The sequence below is a fragment of the Dasypus novemcinctus genome, chromosome 16 (assembly GCF_030445035.2).
Source record: "Dasypus novemcinctus isolate mDasNov1 chromosome 16, mDasNov1.1.hap2, whole genome shotgun sequence".
Lineage (NCBI taxonomy): Eukaryota > Metazoa > Chordata > Mammalia > Cingulata > Dasypodidae > Dasypus > Dasypus novemcinctus.
Window position 1 is genome coordinate 38989896 of NC_080688.1, and position 26474 is coordinate 39016369.

The following is a 26474-nucleotide window of genomic DNA, read 5'->3' on the forward strand; positions in this document are numbered from 1 at the left end:
GCGGCGGCGCCGCGGGTCACGTGGCGGGAGGGGGCGGGGGCGTGGCACCAGGAAGCGGCCTCCGCGCGGGGAGCTTGGCCGCCGCCGCCGACGTAGCGCGGGCCGGACGCCAAGCCCCGCGCCCGGCGCCGCTCGCCGCTCGCCGCGCTCCGCACTGGCGGCCGCCCCCGGGCCCCCCGCCGCGGCCGCGGCGCCGGCCATGGGCGAGGACGACTACTACCTGGAGCTGTGCGAGCGGCCCGTGCAGTTCGAGAAGGCGAACCCGGTCAACTGCGTCTTCTTCGATGAGGCCAACAAGCAGGTCCGGGCGGGCCCGGGCGGCGACCCGCGCGCCTCCTCCCGCGCGGCCGGGCCCCAGGCCCCCGCGCCCCGACGGCCGTCCCCGCGCCGGCCGGGGCCGGGGGCCAGGCCCGGGCCTCTGTCCCGCCCCAGCGCGCGAGCGCGCTCGCTGCTGCCGGGTGGCCGGGGCTTCGTCGTGCAAAGTAGAAACGCGGAGGGGACGGAGACCCGGCGCCGCCGACCCTCGGCCGCGTGGTCACCCGTCAGCGCGCCGCGTCTTTCCCAGGCGTCTTTTGTTGTCTTTATTTCCCGTCAGTTAAACTTGCGGCCAGGGATGGAGACCTTGGGATTTTCGTTATTCTCGGGATTTTGTCAAGTGTGGCGGAGTAGCCGGGTGTGCCCAGGGGTCAGGGCCCGAACCGGGCTTAAAACTGGAACCTCTGGGGCCCTCAGACCGGGCCCTGCCCTGTGGGCGGCACCTGGGACGCAGCCTGGTTCGTCTCTGCGCGCCTGTTGGTCAAAATTCCTGCGGCGACCGAGCCGCTGCAGAGGGATGCAAACCTTGTTAGTTGAGTTGAATCAAGAGCGGGGTGTAGCCGATATATACTTATTCGTAGACTGGTTTGTGTGTCTGGATCCCCTCAAAGTTCAGCTGATAAACGTTCCTTCTTTTCTCTCGCAGGTTTTTGCAGTTCGATCTGGTGGAGCTACTGGGGTTGTAGTTAAAGGACCAGATGATAGGAACCCCATTTCATTTAGGTAAACAGTATCAGCATTTTCAGAATCGTTTCCGCCTGTAAACAAAATGGTTTTCTGTTTCTCATTCAGGTTGTTCTGAAATTTTACTCTTTGTCTCTCCTAAAAAGTCTGCCGGGTTTGTGTGTGTAATCGCTGCCTGTAGGGAGAGGAAGCAGACACCTGCTGTGCAAACTTGGTGGGAGATTCTTAGCATTTCCTGTCAGAGTGAAATCTGTGGAAAAGTTTCCTGTTGATTTGGAAGCCAAGTACTCTCAAGTGGGGCACTGGGTCCTGGGACTTGAAATTAGCTAGTCAGTGCATGGATGTGCCCATTTCTGGTTTGTTGACTGGGAAGGACCTGGGTTTCCTTGTTTAGCCAAGATGTTTGCTGAGCTTTTGGTAGGTGGGTCTCAGCTTTTCTGTGTAATAGCATATATTAGGAGAAAGCCTGCTTCCACTACAGTTAAGGAGACTGGACGTCCTGTTCACAGTGAGTTGAACTGGTGCAATCAAGAATAGTACCCCTTTCACTTTCAGTTGTGTCTCCATTTGGATGATAAGCTGTGGCCACCTGACTCCTGTGATTACAGCAGTGTACAGGGGAAAGTACTTGTAGGCCGGCAATTCTCTGGTGACTTGGAAAAAATTTTACCATTGGCCTGTGTTAACAGGAAACTGTTTTTTTAGTAGAAAATGAATCAGTGTCCTTTTCTTTTATCGCCATTTGTTTGCCAAGAACTCATTGCCTGGCTAGGCCCCAGGCATCTGAAGGTTTTGAATTAGCATGGCCCTCTTTTGCAGGAACTCATAAATTTAGTGTGGGAGACCAGTGATTGGATCAGTTTTGCTGGGTGTGATAAGTGCTGTAGCAGGGGTCTGTTCACATGACTGCCTGAATAGGGATAGGACCTTTATCTTAGGGTGGGCCAGGCCACATCGCCACCCAAGGGAAGGAAGGCCTTGCAGGGGAGGGTGATAACATTTGTCCAGGTGGAGAAGAGGGAAGGCCTGGATCCCAAGAATACTAAGTACTAGTGTGTTTGGGGGACTCTAGGTCTGTGTATTCAAAGACCAGGTGTCAGCGTGGGGAAGAGGGCTGGTGGGGGCCCCTGGCCAGGCCTGGGTTGAACCTTATGTGTTCTGCGATGGGATTGGGACTTAATCTCATTAGGGAGGGGGAGGGCCCTATCAGTTGTTTGGGGATATCCTGTTCTTAGTGGCATTGAGGATGGATTAGCTGGAGAGAGCATCAGAGTCAGATGCCTAGTGCAGTGGTTTGAGCCAGGGCTGGAAGAGACCAGACTTCAGGCAGTGTAGACCACATCACATGGGCAGACAGGGTGCTTAGGAAGTCCATGGTCTGGATTTGGGGACTGGGTAGGTTTTGAGGGGGGCAGATACTGACTTAATGTGTGTGTGTGTGTGTGTGTGTGTATATATATATGTTCACATTTTGCTTTTTTTAAAGAGCTTTATTGAGAGAGATAATTGACACACAGTAAACTACGTATTTAACATACACAGTTTGATGAATTTTGACTTTTGTATACATGCCTGAAACCATCACCACAGTCAAGATAATGAACACATCCACACCCCCACAGGCTTTCCCATGCTCCTTTGAACCATCCACTGAATTCACTTTTTCCACGTCTCTTAGAGGGGTTTGTGAGATGCTGTCTTTGGCACCATTGGCACTGGTTGGGTAGTGAGTTGGAAGGGAGATGGCAAGTGTAGACTACTCTTTCCAAAAGCTTTGCTATGAAGAGCCTGGGAGAGAAGTGGCAGTAGTTTGTGGAGAAGGTTGCAGTGATATTTATTTATTATGATTAAAAGAATTCTCAGACATATGCATTGTGATATCAGTTCTTCAGTTGTAATCCATAATAACATAACTTTCTCCAACAAGTTGCTGCCAATTGGATTTTTTAAAAAAATTTATATATCTATCCCCCTAACCCCTGTCTGCTCTCTGTGTCCATTCGTTGTGTGTTCTTCTGTGTCTGCTTGTCTTCTCTTTAGGTGGCATGGGGAACTGATCCTGGGACCTTCTGGAGTGGGAGAGAGGCATTTAGTCTCTTTTGCCATCTCAGCTCTCTGGTCTTCTGTGTCTCTTTTTGTTGTGTCATCTTGTTGCACCAGCTGTCCACTTGTGCCAGCTTGCCGCATGGCACAGCCCTCCCCTCGGGTCAGCTTGCCTTCACCAGGAGGCCCCAGGAATCGAACCCTGGACCTCGCATATGGTAGACAGGAGCCCAATTGCTTGAGCCACATCCCTTTCCCTGCCAATTGGATTTTGTTATTTGAAAAGAGGTCCTACTGATAGCCTCAGAAACATAATTTTAATTTTAAAGTAGGATTTGCTGCTTCTTGAATATTTGTCTTGTCTTTTGTCATCTCAAAAAATTATGGTAGCTAGAATTTGGTTATTAACTCTTAACATGTTCTTTCTTCTTAAAGAATGGAAGACAAAGGAGAAGTGAAATGCATTAAGTTTTCTTTAGAAAATAAGATATTGGCTGTTCAGAGGACCTCAAAGACTGTGGTAAGATTTATCTTTAAATACAGCATAAAGGAAAGGACATTTGGAAGAGATTGAATTGCACAATTCTACTGTTAAAATAAATGGTTCATTTATTATCTTAATGTTGTGAGAGCCATAGTTATGCTGCATTTGTATATGAGCCTGTGGAACTCTTGAAGATGAGAAAGATATTTGAATGGATAGGTAAAGACTGCCTCAGTTTGTCATTTTTTTACTTAATTCTTTTTTTTTTTTTTTACCTCATGCATCTTTTATATCACTTGAGAGCTAGAAACCAAGATTATAACATGTATTTTTGACTCCTTTTTGTAATAGCCTTACTCAAATAACTCCATTTATTAACTTGTCTCATCGCTGAATGCTAGATCTAATAGGAATGAATATTCAGAGTTAGAGAAGCTTGTTGACATTTTAGCCCTTATACATACTCACCACTGCCATTTGCAGAACAGGTAAAAAGCTGTTGGTAAAGACAGGCAGAATCCTATGCTGATACTGTTTATCAGCATTCATTGTTAAAACTTATGGGAAGCCTCCTATAAAATGTAGCAACACGTTTCTCTCAAATTAACCATTTGAGGAATGGATTTTTTTCAAAATCAGTTTCTGAACTCTTAACCAAATATTTGGATAAATTTAAAAACAATTGAATTGTAAACCTGCTACTATTCTGGAGGCACATCACACAAGTGGATCTTTTTGTCTTGTCTTTGGGTTTCCTGATCTCTTTGTCTTTTTCTTTTTATCTTGCAGTATACCAAGGTAGGCTGACAGTACGCTGCCTGATCCCAACCTCTCTGTGTTTTCTCTTTGCTTTCAGGAGTTTTCTAACTTTATCCCCGACAGTTCTCAGCTGGAATACACACAGGAGTGCAAGGTATGGCCCCGTGCTTTCCTCCACCCCTGGGCTGCGTGCGGGGCCACCAGGCTTGGTGGCTGAGAGCCCAAACTGGGAAGTGGCCTGCATATCCACGCAGGGAACAGCTGCCTCATATCTCCACGACGTTGGGCCGTTGCCTGAGTTTGTTGAGCCTGGCGCATCGTCTATCAAGTGGAATTGTGAGGATGAAGAGTGTGATGGGCGTTAAGCGCCAACCCTAGTTGGGGCTGTATGTCTGGGCCTCTGGGCTGGGCTTCCTTTCATAGCCACGTCCTGGGGAGGTTTTGGAGATTTTTCCCTTCCTGATAATGTTTTTGCCCTTGAATTGTTGGTCCTTGTCATAGCCTGACTCTTTCTTTCCCCCAGTGTAGATTCTAATCCATGTTAAATGAATTAGCTGGTGTAATTAATAAACTAGGCTAGAGGAAGCTGTGGAAACCCTTAGAGAGTGTGCGTGCATGCGTGTGTGTCTCTGTATCTTTGTCCCCTGGGAAACCAAGAGCAGGTGCTGGTGGATGGGATCTGTCTTTTTGCAGCTTTCTACATTTTGCTAAATGGCGTTTAGGGTGGGCGCCTTGATAAGGAAAGGCCTGAGGTGAGTCCATAACAGAACCTGGGCAGACCTGCAGCCCCTCCATCAGGCTCCTGGTGCTTCCGTTCAAGGGCGTCTGGTTGGTGGGTCAAGGCTCACTGGGAACCTTGGCCCTTTATTCCTTTATACAGCTATTTCTCTGAGGTAGACGACTAGAAGGATGTAAGCTGCAGTTTGAGTCCTGACAGTGGAAGTTGATCTCTGTGAACTTGGTTCAGTGCCTTCCTGAAAAGCTCAGGCTCTTCCCCCTATTCTTTAGACAAGGAGGAACTGAGTCAGGTGTGACAGGTGAAAATCCTGGCAAAGTGCATTTAACAGAAAAGGTGATTAGTTAACAGGTAATCACATCTGCTGGGTAACTTGCTAAAGGCCTACTGATGCAAATAGTCTATTTCTGGCTTTTGAAGAGAATTATATATATAATAGGCTTTACTTTTTTCATTTGGGAAAGTCCTAAAAATGTATTTTTCTTATTAACAAAAATCTTTCTGATTCTTTTCAGACCAAGAATGCCAACATATTAGGATTTTGCTGGACAAGTTCTACTGAAATTGTCTTCATAACAGATCAAGGGATTGAGTTTTACCAGGTATTGTATTTGTTATTTACGTTTGCTGGGGAAAGTTCAGAGAGTGGTTTGGCAAGCTTTTGAGTTCAGCAGTTAATAGATATTTTGAGGTTCTAGAGTTGTAGTCTCTTAAGTTTTTTATCTTTTTTCCCTAATTACAAAAATAATGTATGTTTATTCTAAAATATTCAAACATTACCAAGCTACGCTTTATGAAAAGTGAGAGTCCCCTGTAATTCCTTGAAGGAGCTATGATCAACAGTTTGGTGCCTGTTTCTCAGTTTTTTCTACACTATACAGACATTTGTTTATATATTACAAAAATGGGACTATTATTTGTAAACTTTTGCAGCTATTCTTTTTGCATATCTGTATGTCTTGGATATATCTTGTTCTGTCTAATGACAGAGTAGTATTCCGTCATGTGGATCTACTATGATTCATTCAGCCAATCTCCTATTGCTGGACATCTGGCTCGCTTTCATTTTTTTTTGTGATTACCAACACTTCTGCAATGAACATGCCTATGAAAATTTCTTTGTACCTTGAGTGAGTCAGTTTTTGGAAGGCAGATTCCAGTGTGCGTGTAAGCATCTAAAAAGCTGACCAAATATCACTAAATTCCTTCCAGAAATTTATGCTTTCATGAGTCTGTTTTTTCTCTCTGCACGGGGAAGGTATATTTAGATCATCTAGAAGGTCTTCAAATCTTTAGGAAACGAGTTTAAAGTGAAGGACTCCAGCACATCCTTTATTATCCTTCGGTCATTAGCTGTGCCATGAACAATCCAGCCTCCCGACCTGCCTCCCAGGGCAGTTTCTCGGCACAGTGTTCTCAGGGCGTTCCTGTCCTGGGGACGCTGTTCGGCCCTTGAGCATCTCAGTTCTCAGAGTATATTTATAATGTGCCTTGGTTAGAAAATAAGTGTGTTTGCACGGACACATCTGTTAGAGAAAGTGAGCCTCTCTGTGAGCCAGTGCCAGCTGGAGCTGCGACGGAGACCGACAGCCCTGCGGCAGCGGCAAAGTGGCTGGCTTTGTATGCGGTGCTTGGGGGCATTGGTTGGATTGGACAGTTTTTGCAGTGAATTAGATCTTGTTCTTCCTGCTCCTTCACCTCTGGTGCCAGAGAATGTGGATGTAGGAGTGAGACAGTCTTCCAGGGCTCCAGTTGCTTTGCTAATTGGCCGTTCCCCTAACCTTGCTGAACCTTATTTTCTCACCTGTCAAGTAGGGCTAATGCTGTCTCTCTTCAGGATGGCTGTGGAGAGTAAATGAGCTAAGGTGGGGACAGCGCTGAGTGTGGCTTGTTAAGAGGTCGCTGTAATAAAAATACTTGTCTATTTACCATCTCAATATGTTTAAAAAATTTTATTTACTGTGCCAATCTTCTGATATTTTGTCATTTTTTTAAGTAAAGATTTTGTTCCTTGAACTTTGCTTCAGGTATTACCTGAGAAACGAAATCTGAAGCTCCTCAAGAGCCAGAACATCAATGTGAATTGGTACATGTACTGCCCCGAGAGTGCTGTGATTCTCCTGTCGACCACAGTCCTTGGAAATGTTCTGCAGCCTTTTTATTTCAGGGTAAGAGGAAGCCTCCCTTTTGAAAAGGCCTTTTTCCTACCTACGTCCTCTCACATCTTAAATGAATGTGTCGAATACCTTACAAGGGCCAGTTAATCTAATGAGGACATTACCACTTCTCACCACTAGAGGGCACAGTTCCACTGGCTCTGCACTTATTCTGTGTTCTGGGTAAAGGACTGAACTGTGAGCAGGACTTGGGGAGGGATTGAAAGACACAGCGGGTATGTGTCCTCAGCAATTTTACATACGGAATGCAAAAATACCAGAAGGGTTTTCATAATTTTTTTCCTCCCTAAACAGGCTGGCACTATGTCGAAGTTGCTCAAGTTTGAGATTGAATTACCAGCTGCACCTAAGTCAACCAAACTGAGCCTTTCTGAAAGAGATATTGCAATGGCTACAATGTATGTCTGTCTTTTGAGAGAATTCCTTGTATTGCTTTTAGTGATAAAAGTAAAAGAAGTGGTTGTACCCTTTCCCTAGGTATCCTTAGAATACATAATAAGAGCTCCCCTTTTCTCATTAGTACTTGGAATTTATGAATATAGAAAACCTGTCTTTTTGGCATCCTTTTTTTAATAGCTTTGTGATCTTATGAAAGTTCTTTCACCTTTCTAGGTGGATAAAATGAGAAGAACATTGAACAATTAATTTCTTAGGTATCACTCAGTTTTAGAATCTTTTTTCTCCATTCTGTGAGGTGAAGCTTATCAAGCATTATTATTTAGCTAAAAATCATATCATTGCTCTAGATAAGAAAATTGTTTTAACAGATATGGAACTTAATTATTTATGTAAAGAAGCATATTTTTACTTGAAGAAACAAATATCTCAATTTATTTACTTTATCTTGAAAATGTCATGTGAAAATAGAAACGAGTACATAGAAACCCCCATGACCCAGATTCCACAGTTATCAAAATATTGCTTCATATGTTATGTAAAATATGAATATGGGTAGAATTGTATATGTAAGACCATTTTTCCTTGAAGCTGAACAAATGTGAGTTAATACTACACATGTTAATATCAGACAGAAAAAAAAAACCACATTGTACTAAGTGAAGGAGACCAGATACAAAGTACTACGTATTGTATGATTCCATTTATGTAAAATGTAAATATAAATCGATTCATATAGATGAAGAAAAAAAAACCACTTCTAAATTACTTCTGATTCTTATATGACCTAAAACAGTGGTTTCCATTTTACTTTAAAAATTTTTTAGTGGTAGAATGCTTTAGAAAACAAATGTGGCAAGAGCAGTCTGGACTGAAATGGAGGTGGGGATTGGGCCTCTCTTCCTGTGGGCTCCTCACTTCTCAGGCAGGCCCAGCTCTCGTGTTCTCTTGGTACAGCATTTGAAAACCACTGGAGTACAAACGTGTGAACTCCTCCCAGCACATTTGGGGCTCACAAATTAATATTAATTTTATTTTCCTAAGAAACTTGGAAAATACTGAAAGAGGAAAAGAAAATGGACTTAGTCATTCAAGGGTAACCATTAGCAACAACTTATATTTCCAGTTTTTTTGGAGTGTATCAAATTTCTGTTTTCCTTATAAAAAATTCTGTTCAAGCAGTAATGTTTTCAACTTCTTCTTCAGTTAACTTAATGGGCTTTTCCTGACTGACTGCACTTTGTTTGGAAACAGTTTTATGGTCTGCAGAATATTAAATTAAGTGACTGTCATAATTTACTTAACTATGGCTCTGTAATTCATCTTTAGAATGGAGATTTTTAATGGCAGCTATGACTGCTGTCTCTATTCTCTGATTAGATACGGACAACTTTATGTTCTCTTCCTGAGGCATCATTCACGGACCTCCAGTAGTGCAGGAGCGGAGGTGGTCCTCTATCACCTACCACGGTATGTTAATGCTTTCCCCTCTTGCTCTCATTTTAGAATATGAAATAAAGCCTGGCGAGCCATTTATTTGACCTTTTCCTTGCCTTACAGAGAAGGTGCCTGTAAAAAGATGCACATACTGAAGTTAAATAGAACGGGAAAGTTTGCCCTCAATGTGGTGGACAACTTGGTGGTCGTTCATCACCAGGATACAGAGGTACCAGCTGTGTGTCGGGACCTGGTCCATATGCAGGATCTGGTCTGGTTTTGTACAAGTTAGGAGTGCTTCAAAGAGTGGGTGAAGACTGGCAAAACATTCTGAACCAAGGCTGGAAAGTACTTTACTTGCTGAAAGTTTTAGTCTCTCAGATGGAAACTTGGGTTTGATATCTAAATGCTTTAGAAAAAGCAGTGGTTCCCCATCAGTTGATTGGGGATAAATAAAAACTATTTCAGAAAATAGCACATGAGGAGACTTGCCCTCTGGAATGATTTATCTGGTTGAATCAACTAAAGTGGGACTTGGCTGCAGAATTGCTGTTACACAATCACATGAGCTCTGTGCTTTGATTGTGAGTGTAGGCGATGTTTCAAGGTGGCGTGACCCATGAGAAGCAGGAATGGGGCCTGCTTTTTCTAGGCTAACTGGGTGCATGCTGTGGACAGGCCACTTGCCTCCAGTTCCTCCCCCAAGGGTGGCGATACCCACGTGTCGGACTGGTGAAGGTGTTGCAAGTTAAAGTAAAAAAGATCTGCTGAAATTACTCTGTGCTGTTCAAAGGAAGCGTGTCATAAATGCAAGAAATACTTGTAAATGTAAAACTGAGTTGTGATGTTAGGAGATTCCTCAAATAAGAATTAGCTTATAGGTCTGTGAGATGGACTGCAAATACAGAGTCTTTAAATGCATCTGGAAAAAAAATGCATCTGAAATAGCAAGACAGGATGGAATGAAAGGGACAGTGGAAACCATGACTTGTTTTGGCATCACAGTCTTTTCTTCTCTGCCTTAGACCTCCGTAATATTTGACATCAAGTTAAAGGGAGAGTTTGATGGCACAGTCACCTTCCATCACCCAGTGCTTCCTGCTCGATCGATTCAGCCTTATCAGCTCCCCATGGCAGGTGAGTCAGTTCAGTAGAGAAGGTTGCACTGCTCTTTTACCCTGTAGATTTTTGGGAATCTTGCCATGATCTTTGGGAATTAATGTTCAAATGGAATTCAACTCCTACTGATTCTGTAAGCTTTACTTAACTGTGTTGTTGGGAAAGCATTTTATAAAATAAGTGAATCCTCCTTTAAAGAAAATAGAATGATTTTTCTTCCCTGAGCATTAAAATGGAGAGTTGTGATTACTCATTGAAATGGAAAGATTTTTTTTATGTCAAATAACCCCTTCAGATTTTTACTTTGCCTGAGCTCTGTAACTCTGAATTTAATTTGGCTGGTGATGGTTGTTGTTCTAACCTGGAATCACTTTCCCTTATCTTTCTCACAATCTCTGTCACAGCTGTAATAAGCTTTGAGTTCTTTTCTGGCTCTGATGGTTACTCTTAAGTGCTTAAGGCCGCAGCTCTAAGGTTATTCCAGGTCAGTCCTCCTACCTGACAGGGGATAGGATGCTCAAGAAGAGGGTTTCAGGAAAGGGGAAAGGAACCGTTTGGTTTCCCTATCTCAAGATAGAACTCAAGCTTAAACAGGCTCCCTCCTCTTAAAGGAAATTGAAGCACCAAGTTAGCTGGTGGAGATTCTGCATGAAACTCTAGGCAGAATGTTACAGTTGGAACTTGTTAGCAAGTTTTGTTAGTGAAGGAATCCCTGTCAGGTTGTACTCATGGGTCTGCCTCACCTGCTGTCAGGATTTCCTGGAAAAGGCCCAGTCAGGTGCAGGCTGCGGGCTCAGCCAGAGCTTGGCCTGGCTGCCTGCCCACTGGGTCTTGCCAACTGCCCCCCTGCTGGAGTCTTGCTAGACTTTGTGCCCGGGACTGACAGAAGGGAGGAGTCCATTAGAAGTGGAGTTGCCTTCTGGCAGAGCTGGGGAGGAAGGAGCTGGCTCTCATCAGGTGGTAGCTGTTTTTTTGGTTTTTTGTTTTTAAGAAGCTTTTTATTATATAATTGTTACATCAAACATGTAAGGTATTACCATATATCCCTCCCCCTCTCTCACGTTCCCTCATTAACAACATCTTTCATTAGTGTGGTACGTTTGTTACAATTGTTGAATACATATTGAAGTATTCCTACTAACCATGGAATATAGTTTACATTATAGTTTACACTTTGCACTGCACAATTTTACAGGTTTTGACAAAACGTTTAATGACCTTTATCCTCATTGCAGGACAATTCCAATGTCCCCAAAATGCTCCATGTTACACCTAGTCTTCCATCTCCCTCCCCTCAGAGCCTCTGGTGGCCACTGCCTTTATATCAGTGATACAAGTTCTTCCATTGCTAGAGTAATCGTCTACTTAAGTCCATAGTTGGCATTCCCCTCTTATGTTTAGTCATTCCTCAATTGTGAGGATTTGAGGATGGTATCACCAGGTTTTGATTAGGTCTTTCAGCTGTCTGTGTTCTTTTCAGCTTCTTTCTTTTTCCTAGATAATAATGGGAACATCAAAGAGTAGATTGTGTCAAATAATTATCTGCTGCTAACATGCCATGATGGTAACTGCTGGTGAACTGGGGAAAAAACTGTTTAGCAGTTACCACCTTCAGCTCTGGTCCATTTGTACGGGGCCAGTTAAAAGATAAGATAATCAGGTTGTAATTGGCTGGTTATAATAAAACAAGTGCCAGGCTTCGTCAGAATAATAGACCTGGGCAAAGAGAAAGAGGAAGATTCATGAGTCCCTTGAATCACTGGACTCGTAGAGAATGAGCATTCTCTAAAACCATTTTTTTTTTAAAGGCTAATGCCGTTTTATTTCTCCTAGATTGTAAGCCTCTTGCAAGCCTTGTAGCATCTTTGTATTTTGCCCTACTTCCCATGTGAGTCTTACACAGGACATGCCTTCTGGAAGTGCTTTTTGGGCTATTTTGAAAGACAAAACCAGCTCTTTGCTCAGCTGCCCTCTTTCCCCCTTGTATTTGGCCAGTTAGACCAGTGCTTTCTCAATCTGGCTACACATTAGAACCACCTTTGGGGAGATTTTAAAACTAAAGATGCCTGGCTTTCACCTGAGACCCCTTACATCCACCTGATGGGCAGCCAGAGTTGAGACCACAGGGCCAGACCTTGACTCGTACTTTCAATATCCAAGTGGTCTTTTCTTCAGCTGCTCTTCCCTGGCCCTGCTTTTGAGAGGTCTGCTCAAAATGGGCACCTTGTCCAGCCAGCTGATGAAAGCCCGTCTTCTGATTGTACCTGGGTAGGTGAAACAGGCCTGGAGGTCACGTCTCGTCTGTACGCTGAGGGTTTCAAGTCACCATGGGCTGCCACGGCACGTGAGCTGTGTAACTGGCAGGAGTCGGGGACCCCTGACCACGCAGTGCTTTGGTGCAGCTTCCCAGATGCGCTCTGCCTGCAGATCCTCTGTGCAGGGGAGAATTGGGCTGACTGTGTAGATAATTAAACCACAAACACTTATTTGAAATAGTCTCATTGATTTATCCGGCTTTGGACCATCGAGGTGATTGTCTCAGTTCCTTAGTGTGCATGTGTAAAAGAGGAGGAGTCCTTTGTTAAGAAACCATGTGACTGAGGCGAGGCTTTGGCGTGCTTTCCCCTTTTGAGGAAGACATCGCCATGGATTGATCCTTTACCCCTTCTCTCTCCTCCTCGTGCTGACGGAACATGATGGTGCACATCCTTACTTAATAACTACGGTGGAGTAAACACCTAGAGAAGGTGTAAGAGTATTCCTTTTACGTCGCCCATAAGAGGATTTGCAGTATTTTGGGCTGCACTGCCACTCCTCGCATGTTTGTGTTCTCTCTGTGTGCAGGTCCTGCTTCTGTGACCAGCCAGTCCCCGGTCCCCTGTAAACTCTGTATCCTTTGAAAAGGCATTGGCAGTGTCCACGAAAAGCCTGCCTTCACACTGGTATCTCTAAAAAGGGCGTTTCCCTGACGCTTCAGCCTCGCCAGCTGGGAGTGATGTTTGGGGAGCCCCCCCTCACCATCTGGGGGCCAGTGTGAATGGGAACTGGGCTTGCCTGTTTTCATGTCTTCATGGTTTAGAGTTTTCCTATAACGTGTAGATTCTTCATCCTGGATTGTCTTTCAACCCGACATCATCATCAGTGCGAGCCAAGGTATGTCCTGGGAACCTCATGCCCTGACAAGAGGGCTTTGTGGGCTCTGGGTGACCATAGTAGCTGAAGTTTTCAAGGGTGTTTTAGTCAGCCAAAGGGGTGCTGATGCAAAATACCAGAAATATGTTGGCTTTTATAAAGGGTACTTGGGGTAAAAGCTTACAGTTAACACGCCATAAAGCATAAGTTACTTTCCCTCACCAAAGTCTATTTCCACGTGTTGGGGCAAGATGGCTGCCAATGTCTGCCAGGGTTCAGGCTTCCTGGGTTCCTCTCTTCCTGGCTTGCTTCTCTTTCCTCACAACCAAACTCCTCTATATGCTTACTGCCCGTGACTCCAGCTCAAGACTCCAGCATCAAAAACTTCATCAAAACTCCAACTCTGTCCTTTGCCATGTCTTTTATCTCTGAGTCCCCACCCACCAAAGGGCGGGGATTCAACACCCTACTGACTGTGGCCCAATCAAAGCCCTAGTCATAATTTAATCACCCCCAGGTACAGACCAGTTGACAAACGTAATCCAGTATCTATTTTTGGAAATCATGAGCCATTTTAAACTACCCCAAAGGGGAATCTCAGAGAAATGACCTTTCCCTCAAGCCTTGGGGTTTACCATTTGTTCTCTATAATGTATATATTTTATTGTAAGCATGTATTATTTTTATAATTAAAACAACTAAGAATGACCATTCCCCTGCTTTGAGGCCTCTTGTAGCAGGGCGTGCAGAGCCATTCCTGATCTCCTCTCCCACTGCCATCTGCAAACGTACCTGTGCCCTCTTGTGTTTTGTATGTGCTCAGGACAAGCTCTCGTTTCTCACCGTGCTGGCAGCGTCTCCCCCAGGCTTTGTCCCTCCCTGGGTATGGCCCAGCACCTTGCATCTTTCTCTGAGAGTACGTTCTGTGTTAACCTTTAGTTACCCCGTTTGTTTTCCTGTCTTATCCATTAGGCCAGGCCTGGCCCTCTCAAGGAGAGAAATCAGCCCTAATGCCCTGGGCATCCATGTACGGAACGAAGCCACTTCTCTCCCATACAGTCAGATAGCACTGGCCAAGTGCTAGCTTTGGGAGAAGTGAGAAAATGATGCCTAAATGATTTTTTATGTAGAACTCAACTGCTCTGGCCTGTGCCAGTTTACCTGGCAGTGTGGGTGTTCAGTAACTTTGTGCATCGATGAAGGGATGTATCAGGAAATTCCATCAAATGAGCCAGTGCAGGAGAAACCAAAGCAGTAGACTGAAGTTAATGCTGTGTGAACGTGAGTTTCTACCTGCAAGGTTAAATAGGGGGATAGGTGTGGGACAGGTACCACTCTGCCTGTAGGATTTGTCCCTCCCTGTTCTTAGGAGATGCACCATTGATGTATCTCAGACTGAGGGTCATTTTTGCTGTAAGTCATCTTAAACATTCAGGAAGAGTTTGGCTGTCCTGCTTTCAGGTATGATCTTAAAGATCCTAGACTGTGCATTGGTGGAGTTAAAAAGCCATTAACTCTACTTTCGAGTTTTTTCCTAACACTTGTGTAGAGGAACTGGTCCCTAGGCGTTAGCTGTGGCTTGCATCACACTCTTCAATCTGCTCCCTCTTAAATCTAGGCTACCTCTGGAACCTCCAAGTGAAACTTCAGCCCATAGTAAATCTCTTGCCAGATAAGGGAAGGTTGATGGATTTTCTCCTCCAGAGAAAGGAATGCAAGATGGTCATCCTGTCTGTCTGTTCACAGAGTAAGTAGACGAGGCCCTTCCCGACGGTCTCATTCCAGTATTAGTCCTGTGTGGCCATCACCTTGTTTGTTGGGAGGACCGTGATTTTATGCCCTGTCTATAAGCTAGAACCTCATTCTTCTCTTAAATGATACATTGTGTAACTTGAAAAAGCTGCTAACTATAAAAGTGACTTGTAGAGACTTTGGTTCTAAATGAAGGCAAACACGAGCACTCAGAGGAGGGACCCTTCCTTTGCTGTAAAATGAACACTTTTCAATATCAAAGTCACTGCATAAATTTGAACGGATGTTCTTTAGGAATCTTTTCCCTGATACCTGCCAGAGCATTTTTTGTAGTAACCAGAAAGGGGCTGTGAATTGTTTCTAAGTTTCAGTTACTAAAACAAGATTTCTTTAAGTGCCCTTCAAAGGTGTGTTTGTACTGTAACTCAGCATAGCAACATGTTTAAATTCTGAGTTTATATGAAGTGGGTTTTTGTTGTTGTATTTTCGAGGTACTGGGGCTGGGGATTGAACCTGGGACCTCGTATATGGGAAGCCAGCGCTCAACCACTGAGCCAGGTCAGCTCCCCTGAGTTGGGTTTTTTGTTTGTTTGCTTGTTGTTTGTTGTTTTTTAGGAGGCACTGGGACTGAACCCAGGACCTCCCATGTGGGAAGCAGGCACTCAACTGCTTGAACCAGATCTGCTCCTCTGAAGGGGGTTTTGATCTGTGTGAATGTTGTCTCCTTTCCAGTGTTGAATGAGTCAGACAGGGCAACGCTGCCTGTGATAGCCACTGTCTTTGACAAGCTCAATCATGAGTATAAAAAGTACCTCGATGCTGAGCAGAGTTATACAGTGGTAAGTTATGTGTACTGTCGTGAGGGGCTCTCCTACCCCATATATTTTCTTTTTTTTTTAAGATTTTATTCTCCGCTCCCTCCCCTGTGGTCTGCTCTCGCTGTCTGCTCTGTGTCCATCTGTTGTGTGCTGTGTCTCCTAATCTTCACTTTATTTATTTATTTATTTATTTTTTTTGAGATGATCAGGTATTTGCTTTTATTTCCTTCGTTCCATTAATGTGGTGTATTACATTAATTGATTTTCCTTTTTTTTTCTCTTTTATATAGTTTATTTTTAGGTGAACTCTTCAAAAATATGGAACGCTTCACGAATTTGCGTGTCATCCTTGCGCAGGGGCCATGCTAATCTTCTCTGTATCGTTCCAATTTTAGTATATGTGCTGCCGAAGCGAGCACTAATCTTCACTTTAGGAGACACAGGGAACCAAACCTGGGACCACCCATGTAGGAGAGAGGCCCTCAGTGGCTTGAGCCACCTCCGCTTCCTGCTTTGTTTTTTCTCTCACTGTGCTTCCTCTTCATGTCTTCTCGTTGTGCCATCTTGTATCAGCTCGCTAGGTCAGCTTGCTGTCTAGCTCATCTTTTCTAGGGGGCATGGGGAACGGGACCCAGGACCTCCCATGTAGTAAGTAGGAGCCCAAATGCTTGAGCTGTATCCCCTTCCTCTTAGTAATGAAATGCCAGATGACAACAGAATATCATCTCTGAGATGTGCTGCCTTCCAGAGGCCAGTGGGAGTGGTGACTTTAGAGCCCTGACATCCCTTAGTTTGAGGCTGCATCTCACTTAATAGCTTTCACCATTTTAAATGTCTGCTTCTGAATTTACATGTAGATAAATGAATAGATAAGTGAATTGGGTTAGTTTGCATTATTTTATACATCTCTTTGCCAAGCCAGAGTCTAGACTTACTAAATCAGAAAGTTGTTTTATCCATCATCTTCCTTTCCTTTTTTTTTTTTTAAAGATTTCTTTCTTTCCCCTGCCTCCCCATTGTCTGCCCTCTTGTGTCTATTCGCTCTGTGTTCTTCTGTGTCTGCTTGCATTCTCGGTGGCACTGGGAATCTGTGCCTCTTTTTTTGTGTGTGTCATCTCTCCATGTGTGTGGCGCTACTTCTGGACAGGCTGTAGTTTTTTTATTGCACGGGGCGGCTCAATGTGGGACACACTCCTTGCGCTTAGGGCTCCCGTACACAGGGGACACCCCTACATGGCACGGCACTCCTTGCATGCAACAGCGCTGTGCGTGGGCCAGCTTACCACACGGGCTGGGAGGCCCTGGGTTTTGAACCCTGGACCTTCCATATGGTAGACAGATGCTCTGTCAGTTGAGCCACATCCACTTCCCTTCCTTTCCTTTTATAGGATGTAATAACTATAAAAATGTGTCCTGATATTCGGTATCCTATTAAGATAGTGATGAATAAATATTAACACAGTACTTCTCATATAATATGGCATCAAATGTTTACATTTGAAGGGCTAGAAAAAATTAACATGACTTATTACCAGGATCCTCTAAACTATTAGTACACTATATCTTTTAAAGCCACAAAGAAGAAATGTTTAAGACAAGTGGACTGAACTACTTCATTTCAAGGATCTGATGAGGCCTAAGGCTAAAAATGGAAGTAGTTTGAAACAATAAAACCAGAATCCCACTCTCCTTGAGCTAAATTCCAGGATAAGAGGTGTGACATAGGCTACTAAGAAGGCTGTTACCTTGGAGCATGTCTCTTTCCTTGTCCTGTCAGAACAAGGGCTGGCGAGTTGTTCTAGCCCCACCTCTTGGTACTGCTGTTAGTATATTGGGCTGTGGAAACGAGTGGGTCTGACCCCAGAGGGTATTTTCTGTTTTCTTATCACTGTGGCATTTAGGTGTCCTAAATCCTTGTCACCCAGGAGGGTGGTCCACAGCTCCTGTACAATCTGCATTTTGACAAGATTGCTAGGTGCTTTGAATGTACATTAAAGTTTGAGATCTAAACTGCTTAAAAAGTTAGGGAACATTGTCAAGATGTTCAGGAGGATCTGGGGAGCTCTTGGTTACTATTTAAAAATCCAGATATGGACTTAGTTCAAGAGGTATTCATTTGCGGAACCAGGGCTTCATAAAAATAGGATGAAGTAGCCTGTTTCTTTTTTACTGGGTACCAAGTGCTAGGGAGTCACTGATTATGAAAAAAAAGGAGCCATTTTAAAAGGTTAAAAAAGCATGATGCATCTTAAGAGAAAACTGTGACTTCTGCTTTTTTAGTTCTATCCACCATGAACATTTGTTTTCAAGATATCAGCCCTAAAACTTTTCCCCAGGTGACACAGGAAAAAATAGTTTTATCCACATGGTGAAATAAGTATCATCCTCTGTCTCATCTTAGGTCCACAGCCTCTAGAAACTCAGTCTTTTTGGATTAACTGTCAACGGTACCGCGTACCTAAGGGGATGTTCCCATGACAGCGCGTGCTTTCTTATTTCAGGCAGTGGAGGCAGGGCAGAGTCGAAGCAGTCCACTTCTGCGGAGGCCTGTGCGGACACAGGCCGTCGTGGATCAGTCCGACATGTACACCCACGTCCTCTCTGTGTTCACGGAGAAGAAGGTAGGTAATGGCTGTGCAGTCTTTCCTGTATTCAGAAGTCTTAAAGGTCTCTGAAAACTGGGATTGTCTTGTCGGAGGACCTACTGCGAATAACTTGGCTGCAGGCCTAAAACAATCCTAAACTCATTGGGGAAAAGGGAATGGTTCTGTGTGAAAGCAGCTTTATTAATAGGACACTGGACCAGTTTAATTTGGACAAAAGGGAGGCAGATAAATGAGCTTCATGTAAATGTGTAGCTTCCTTTGCAACTCTTAGATGTTTCTAAGACCACTTTTTCTTTTTTCTCTCTAGCAGATGCCTCATAAATTTGTGATAGCTGTACTGATGGAATATATTCGCTCTCTTAACCAGTTTCAGATTGCAGTACAGGTACCTTTAACTCAGCATGTGTCATCCCAAGTTAGAAGAGCAGGCTTACCTTTTTTTTTTTTCTTTTTTAAGTAAAAGCACTGCCAGAATAACTTAGAAGATGACTATCTTTTATATGCAAAGAGGGTTTACATATCTGACTCAAAACTGAGGGATTTTATGAATATCACCACAATGATTTTAGTGGGATTCTTTCTCCTGCACATTGAAAACACTTCATAACTGAAAACTTTTACCCTTGTCAGTGAGAATAGCTGCATTTGTCAACAAACCACATCTCTCGTCTTTGTAGTTAAGCAAGTTGGCAGTATTATTTACTTCTTTCTTCTTTCGTCCTCAGCATTACTTACATGAACTTGTTATCAAAACACTTGTCCAGCACAACTTGTTTTATATGCTACATCAGTTCCTGCAATACCATGTCCTCAGTGACTCGAAACCTTTGGTATGTTTCACTTACCAGACTTTTACCTTTTTAGTGTTAAATAGGTAAAATGCTACCTTCCAACATGCTGAAGCTAGTCTGAAAATTTCTTTCAGGCCTGTCTGCTGTTATCCCTAGAAAGTATTTATCCTCCTGCTCATCAGTTATCTCTGGACATGTTGAAGGTAACTCTGATAAAAAGTTTCAGGCTACATAAATGCCTATTTCTGTTGCTTGAATTTACCTGGAATTCTCTCTTACTTCTAGAGACTTTCAACAGCAAATGATGAAATAGTAGAAGTTCTTCTTTCCAAACACCAAGTATTAGCTGCCTTAAGGTTTATCCGGAGCATTGGTGGCCATGACAACATTTCTGCACGGAAATTTTTAGATGCCGCAAAGCAGACTGAAGACAACATGCTTTTCTATACTATCTTCCGATTTTTTGAACAACGAAACCAGCGTTTGCGAGGGAACCCTCATTTCACACCAGGTGAGAGGATTATAGTAATGAAAAGAACCGGGCAATCATAGACTCAAAAACAGTAGCAAAACAGCATTGATAGCTGGCCGGGGAGAGGCTTGGGGTGCTGCCTTTTGGTGAGGAGCTGTTCTGGGTTAGCTTTTTAATAATGAAAATTCATAATGGCTTGCCTAACTTCCAGCCCATTATTTGTGGTCAAGTGAATTCTAGGATGCTGCAAGAATCTGAATTATGCTCAGAATGCACACAAAGTGGACATGTGTTTTCAATAGAAAGACATTCAGTCCCTCATTCAGGCAGTCTGGGCCCAGTTCAGGCCTGACAGCTGATCTTGGAATATCTCTTTCTGAAGAATCAGGAATAAGAAAGGAAAATGGTGGCTGAGGGCTTTAACTGACCTGGGGCTTATTAGAATAATGCTTCAATTTTAGGCAGGAAACACTGGCTCATCACTCTTTAAACAGCTACGATATCTTAAGCATCTTCTTCCTTAAGACGGGAGGAACATATGACTGTATTCATTACTGTGATCGTTCTCTGCCAACTCTAGCTCCCTATGCAGAGCAGGATGGCACTGAGGGACCCCGGTGACAGGGTTCTCTCTTGGTCTCTCCAAGCACATGGCAGTTTGCTCTTGGGGTTGTGAAGTTGCTGCAGATAGTACTGTAGTATCATGAAGTATGTAAATAAATAGAAAGGCACCTAAAACTTTAAGAAAAAGTGTTTTATTAAAGGAAAATAAGTTAAACCCCAGTATACACACCCATGGGCTACAGTGTTCCTTCTCATTTTCCTCTTTTTTTGATGACATATCTAACTGGTGATTAAATCTGCATTTTCCTTTATAGGGGAACACTGTGAAGAACATGTTGCTTTTTTCAAACAGGTTTTTGGAGACCAAGCTCTAATGAGACCTACAACATTCTGAAATTACTTGCTGGTTTGTGTTTTTTTTTGTTTTGTTTTGTTTTTTACAAAAATGTGTATAAAGTTAATTTATTGCATTAATAAAGCTCTTTAAACTACAAAATGCTGTAAAGTATATCTATAACATCCTCAAATGTTACTAAAAATATGATCTAGAATTTGTGTGGGTTGTGGCTTACTCCTAAAAAAAAAAGGAGCAAAATTGCATCGATTGGCCTTTAAAAAGTGTCAGTGAGCAGGTCACCTCCCCAACCTTGCGAATATCACCTTCAGCGTGCCGAAGAATGAGGTTTCTTTCCTGGAAATTTGGAAGTGGCTTTAGTGTCCTGGGGTTGCCTTCGGTTTTACTAATACTGCCTCACAAGTCAAATGGCATTCCTGAGTTTAAAAGTGCTGTGTCCTAAGCGGATGCTTTTAACAACCCGGTGTTTAGTACCAGCCGTATTCAACATAGCCTTGACACGCAGCTCCTGTCCTCAGACTAAGGTCAAAGTCACTAAAGCTTGTGAGAGGGTTAGAAGTTTAGGAGTCGTTCTCGCTCTGTTCCTTTATAGCGCTCTTGAGTGGTACGACTTCTGGCTTTATTTACTGATGGTCCTATGAGGGATAAAAAGAATACTTTTTGTATCATTCAGGAGAGAAGAAAGCAGTCTGAACTGGTTTGTAATAGAATTACTGCTTTTTATTCCCCCGAGATTTTGTAAAAACCACCCTCAGTTTCCTCAACCTTCCATTACAGTGCTTCAGCTTAGTTACAGAGCTATGAGTCAAGCAACTTAGTATCCTCCTGATGACTATGGGTCATTTCCACAGAGAAGTGAAAGGATCACAAAAATCCTAGTCTCCAAATGGCAGCTCTTTGCCAAGGGAAGTAAAAAGCTGCTCCAGGCCATCACGAGCGTTCTGGCCCGTGGACTTGCTCCTGGTCGCCCACCTCCTTTCCCAGCCCGGGCGGCCACCCTGGGCCTGCCGACCTGAACTCGGTCGAGGTCGGACTTAAGACAAGGTAGGCCTCAACATCACAGTGGACTAAATGAAGTCGTTTGGAGAATCAGGAAGTCCCTGAATAGTTTTTTCTCTTAGAAAGGAAAGATTTTCATCAATACTATTTCTCAAATACTTTAGAAGAATACTTTAAGAATCTATAGATTTCCTTTCATAAAATTCTTCCTCTAATTCCACCCCTTTGGAAATAAGGACACTTACCCACATAACTCAGAAAGACAGGAAGGAATACCAATCCATGAGTAGCTCCTAGTAAGACCATAGCTAGATACATCCTAAAGTAAAATATCTGGAAAATTTGAGATTTGGCAAAGGCCAACACCACAATCCCTCCAAATTTTGTTAGTGTTATTCCACTGAATACCTGAAAAAAGAAAAAAAAGGTGTTAGAAACCATTTTTACCAACTTATTGTAACTGAACACTTCCTCAACAAGCATTTCTTAATACTCGAGATCCAAAGTAATGGACTGAACCCCAGCTTGCAGTTAGAAAACTGAAACTGAGTTGCTGCTTATAATTCTGAAATAATTTGAGAGAGGCATTTTAAAGGTAAAAGCTATATATTCTGTATAAATCATATTGTCTCTAATTTGAGAAAATACATTCTTTATATTCTCAAAGGAAAACTAAATATAATTGTTAAATTGTTATAAAACAACTAAACAATTTAGTATGGGTAATATTTTCTATAGTGATAAGGCAAAACTTAAGACTTGTGTGAACCAAGAAGATACTCCAGATAGCATCTACAAGTTGCACACTGCATTCTGGAAGATGGTAATTCCTTTGCTTTTCAACATACAATGCTGGCATGTATTTAAATGGAATAGACACCCAGCTCTCTCAACTCTAACTACTCTGTTATTTCCGTGCTTCAGGCATACTGCCCCTCCCCTAAAAAGGATTCACACGGGAAGCAGACTTGGCCCAACTGACAGGGCGTCCGCCTACCACATAGGAGGTCCAAGGTCAAACCCCGGGCCTCCTTGACCCGTGTGGAGCTGGCCCATGTGCAGTGCTGATGCGTGCAAGGAGTGCCGTGCCATGCAGGGGTGTCCCCCACGCAGGGGAGCCCCACATGCAAGGAGTGTGCCCCGCAAGGAGAGCCACCCAGCGCGAAACAAAGTGCAGCCTGCCCAAGAATGGCACCATCCACACGGAGAGCTGACAGAAGATGATGTAACAAAGAGAAACACAGATTCCCAGTGCCGCTGGTAAGGATAGAAGCGGTCACAGAAGAACACAGCGAATGGACACAGAGAGCACACAACTGGGGGAGGGGGGAAGGGGAGAGAAATTAAAAAAAAAAGATTCACACGAACAAGCTGTGTTTCCAAAGAATGTGCAGGACTGTGTAATGTAGGTTAAATTGCCTGAGAACTTGTAACCCTTAGGGGCTGCTTTCTAATTTAAAGGATCCAAATTCTGTTTCAAGGATGGAATTTTAAAGTTTCTTCTGTGAAAGCCTTGGTCGCTGGGCTGGCGGCTGTGTGTGGAGACTGCGGTGTCTCACCGAGCTGCCCATGTGGGAGAGCGCCTCCTCCGCCCGCTCCACGCGACTCCCCTTGGTGCTCATGGTGAAGGCTCTCGTGATGTGGCTGCAGAACTCCACGGAGATGCCGCAGCCCTGAAAATGAAGTGAACGTTTTACGACCGCTGCTTTCCAGGGGAAACCATAAGGAGCCACCCCCTTCCTAGGATGCGTGTACCTTGGCTGGACGAGAAGCCCTCACTGTCCTCCTTGCTCCAGTTTTCCGGGGCCTATTTGCCTTCCTTAGGGGAAGCTCTGGAAACCTCTAGGGTCTCCCCCGCCCACCACCCCTGTGCGCTATCACACTGCCATCTTCAGCGGGGCTTCTCTGCCACTCCGGCTGAAGCCGTGTTAACATCTGTAAGTACAGATGCACTAGCTTCTATTTTCCATGAAAACCTTTTCTAATGCTCACATCTTCAAGACTTTAATCCTGTTACAAGCACCTGGCAACTGCATGGGAGGCAGGAAGTACTGGTTAGAGAGGGGCAATTTTTCTAGTAAAAGGTAGACATCTTGCTGTCATTAGACTACACACTCTGGTAGTCCTTCGAGAACAAGCAACTATAGGTTGAGTCCCCAAGCTACAGCACGACATCACATTTCCACTATCAGAGTCACCATGAACCACACTACTCTAGCTGTGAGTAAAGGGACAGAGAAAACTGAACTAAAGAGAAACAAATGTGGTTTTCCCAGCGGTGCCCTCAACGTTCCCTCCACATCCTGACTCCACCTAGTGCCGCGGGCACCAGGAGAGCCTGACTTTGGTCCATTTTAAGGTTCACGTGGAAAGTGAACGACAGCAGGCGTTCGGGGCAAGGTGGGAGAGGAACAGGCCTCACCATCACCAGGTTGACCAGGGACACGGCGTTCAGGCTGATGCCCCACAGCCACATGGTCCCGAGCATGTTGACCAGGATCATGGCGATGGTGGCGCACATGAGCACGGCGGCCCACAGCTCGCCGCCCAGCAGCACCACGGCCACCAGGAAGATTGCGCCCAGGGACACGCCGAGGTTGAAGACGGTGTCGTCGACGATGGTCAGGTACTGCTCATAGAAGACGTAGAACACGCTGTGGAGAGGAGAGACGGCGCTGGTGAGGCTTGTTCTCGCTTCTGGTTTCATCCTGCTGCTACTGCAAAACTGTGGCACTGCTCTGAGAGACATCCCTGCAGAAAGCCTCCCTATTTGCAAGCGTGTCTAAGGTGATTCGACTGGCTCTCTGCTGGCCAGTCAACACCTAAAGGGCCTGATAATGACCCAAAATGTGTATTTTATATATGGTTACAATTCATATACCCAATATTGCTACTTCATAAGACATTACAAATATTTCTTGGTATTCTGAAATAAGTCCTGATCTATCCTGAGAACCACCTCAGGCCAAAGGCGTCCGTCTGTTACAAGGCCTGAGGAGAAAATGGTTTTTTGCAAAATTAACCAGCTCTACCCAGAACTGGGACACCCACTCTGAGAACGTCTTCCTCAGAAAAACAGGCTGTTATGCCAAGAATAGGTCAGGACTCCTTTAAGCCAGATCATGGGAATGGGGGGAAAAAACCACTTTTTCTTTGATCTTTCTAGATTTTTCAACTTCAGCAGACCATATATCACACTTACGAGTGAAAAACAACAACCCATAAACAAAAGTAAAAAATGCACATATAAAGGCACTGTCCCGTTATCGGTCAGGGATGGCAGCCAGTCCCTGACCAAGGACATCAGCTCCCCCTTCTCTGTGAGGTCCTGCCAGGTCTCCAGCACCACCCGCTGCCTCGCTCCCCAGGTGAGCCTCTCCCTCCTTGGAGCTATTTCAGTCTGTCCCTTTCAGACCGTGAGGTCCAGCAACCAGAGCTGATGTCTGAGCCCCCGCACTCAGCCCTGCAGGGGCTCCAGGTTCTGGCCTGCCTTGCCAGGCGGCCATTGTCCTTGATAGGCTTTGCCTGTGCTCGAGCTGGGGCAGGAATCAGAATCTGAACCCAGGCAAGAGGCAGAGTATCCACCTGCCCCCGAGGGAGCCTCGGAAGTACCGGCCCTTTTATCCAATCCACACAGAACTACCTGTAGGGGAACACACGGGAAGTCTTCCCTCTCACGCCCATGGTGTCGGTGATGTTGCTGGCGACGAGGCGTGCTTTCTTCATGGCGTCGATGAAGTCGGCCGAGGTCTGAAGCACAGTGTGGTAGGTCATGAAGTACGTGGCTCCGACCCGGGTGTTGTTGCCCAGGATGTTAACTGCAGAGCCGTAGGCAGCGTGTCCCCTGAGGGGAGAGGCACTCGGTGTCAGCAGTGCCAGGCCTTGCAGAATCTCTGCAGAGCATGAACCTTGACGCTGAGTGAAACCATCCGACCTGGGTTCAGAGGTCAGACCCTGCGCTTAATGTAAGGGATAACGCTGCCTCCTGGTAAGGGAACAGAGGTTTTTACTTACTCTCTCCTAGGCTGCATGTATGTTCACTTCTGAAAGTCCACCAAAGCATAACATAAAAAAGTACGTAAGCTCTGCTTAGCTGTCATTCCTAGAACTGATTCTCTATTTCCAATCAAATGTGTTTTCATACAGAATTTGCTCAGTAATACTGGGTACCAGGAGGCAAAGAGCAAGGGTCCTGGAGCCAGACACCCTTGGGATCCATCTCAGCCCTGCCACTCATCAGCCCTGGGCAAGGTTAAGGGACAGGAACCTCTTCCATAAATGGGTGTGACACCACCTACTCGTGGGGCTACTGTGATAACGAAAGGAAATGCTGTCAGTGGGGAGCCTGGAGCCATACTGCAGCAGAGAAGGCTCTCCGTAAATGCTGGCGCTTCCCTTCACAGAAACGAAGCCACTTGGACCTGGCTTACGGAGAGTTTAGAGAAGCTGCTAGGTGGGCCCCACCTTTATGTATGAAGGCCAAAGCGGTCTGTCAGCCAACCAGTTGCAAAATTCATTTCTTTTTAATTTTAGCGGCACTATTCCCATGAAAACACAGGCATGGTCCGTAGATTACTCGCAAGTCCAGGGTTTACATACTGCACATGTGAACACTCATCCTCCACCTACAGAAGCTTCCAAATGAACCCCCAGAGATTTCCAGTCATCTTTACCGCCTCGAGGCCAGAGACCCTGCTTCCATGGATAAGTGGCTGCCGTGGCTGCTGGAGAATGAGACAGCCCATAACCTCCTGCCTGTGGACAGGCTGGCAGGGAGCATGGTGGGGCTGGAATGATCAAAACCCCCATCTAGAATAGCCTCGCTGAAAGCAAAG

General features: G+C 44.7%; 2 protein-coding genes and 1 non-coding gene across 4 annotated transcripts in view; 1 reads left to right on the plus strand and 2 right to left on the minus strand.

Annotated features, from left to right (window-relative positions):
* Positions 1-55: 55 nt before the first annotated feature.
* Positions 56-20781, plus strand: RMC1 (regulator of MON1-CCZ1). Of its 2 annotated transcripts, none has more exons than XM_004465116.5 (20): positions 56-301; positions 962-1038; positions 3478-3562; positions 4383-4439; positions 5537-5623; positions 7049-7189; positions 7493-7596; positions 8975-9064; positions 9155-9260; positions 10057-10168; positions 12995-13039; positions 13250-13303; positions 14901-15029; positions 15767-15873; positions 18354-18473; positions 18766-18843; positions 19184-19288; positions 19384-19452; positions 19535-19760; positions 20600-20781. In XM_004465116.5, the coding sequence occupies exons 1-20, from the start codon at positions 200-202 to the stop codon at positions 20677-20679; spliced, it is 1974 nt and encodes a 657-aa protein (XP_004465173.1). In that variant the 5' UTR covers positions 56-199; the 3' UTR covers positions 20680-20781. The 2 variants fall into 2 exon arrangements, with proteins under 2 accessions (XP_004465173.1, XP_058133534.1); XM_058277551.2 differs by having other exon boundaries at positions 111-301; positions 18769-18843.
* Positions 16165-16271, minus strand: LOC111765744 (U6 spliceosomal RNA). The gene has a single exon (XR_002797996.1). It is a non-coding gene; the product is annotated as a U6 spliceosomal RNA (small nuclear RNA).
* Positions 20461-26474, minus strand: part of NPC1 (NPC intracellular cholesterol transporter 1) — a 43183-nt gene continuing 37169 nt past the window's right edge. The window contains exons 21-25 of the mRNA XM_004465120.5: positions 25283-25483; positions 24062-24293; positions 23199-23312; positions 21885-22047; positions 20461-21275 (exon numbers count right to left, since the gene is read on the minus strand). Coding sequence (XP_004465177.1) covers positions 21193-21275; positions 21885-22047; positions 23199-23312; positions 24062-24293; positions 25283-25483 — 793 coding nt within the window. The 3' untranslated portion in view covers positions 20461-21192. The remainder of the gene's footprint in view (positions 21276-21884; positions 22048-23198; positions 23313-24061; positions 24294-25282; positions 25484-26474) is intronic.

Excerpts from the sequence above, each read along its gene's own strand:
- RMC1 (XM_004465116.5), top strand. The coding sequence starts at position 200 with ATGGGCGAGGACGACTACTACCTGGAGCTGTGCGAGCGGCCCGTGCAG. Across the intron at positions 7,597-8,974 it reads GATATTGCAATGGCTACAAT|ATACGGACAACTTTATGTTC; the intron begins GTATGTCTGTCT and ends TTCTCTGATTAG. Across the intron at positions 9,261-10,056 it reads TTCATCACCAGGATACAGAG|ACCTCCGTAATATTTGACAT; the intron begins GTACCAGCTGTG and ends TCTCTGCCTTAG.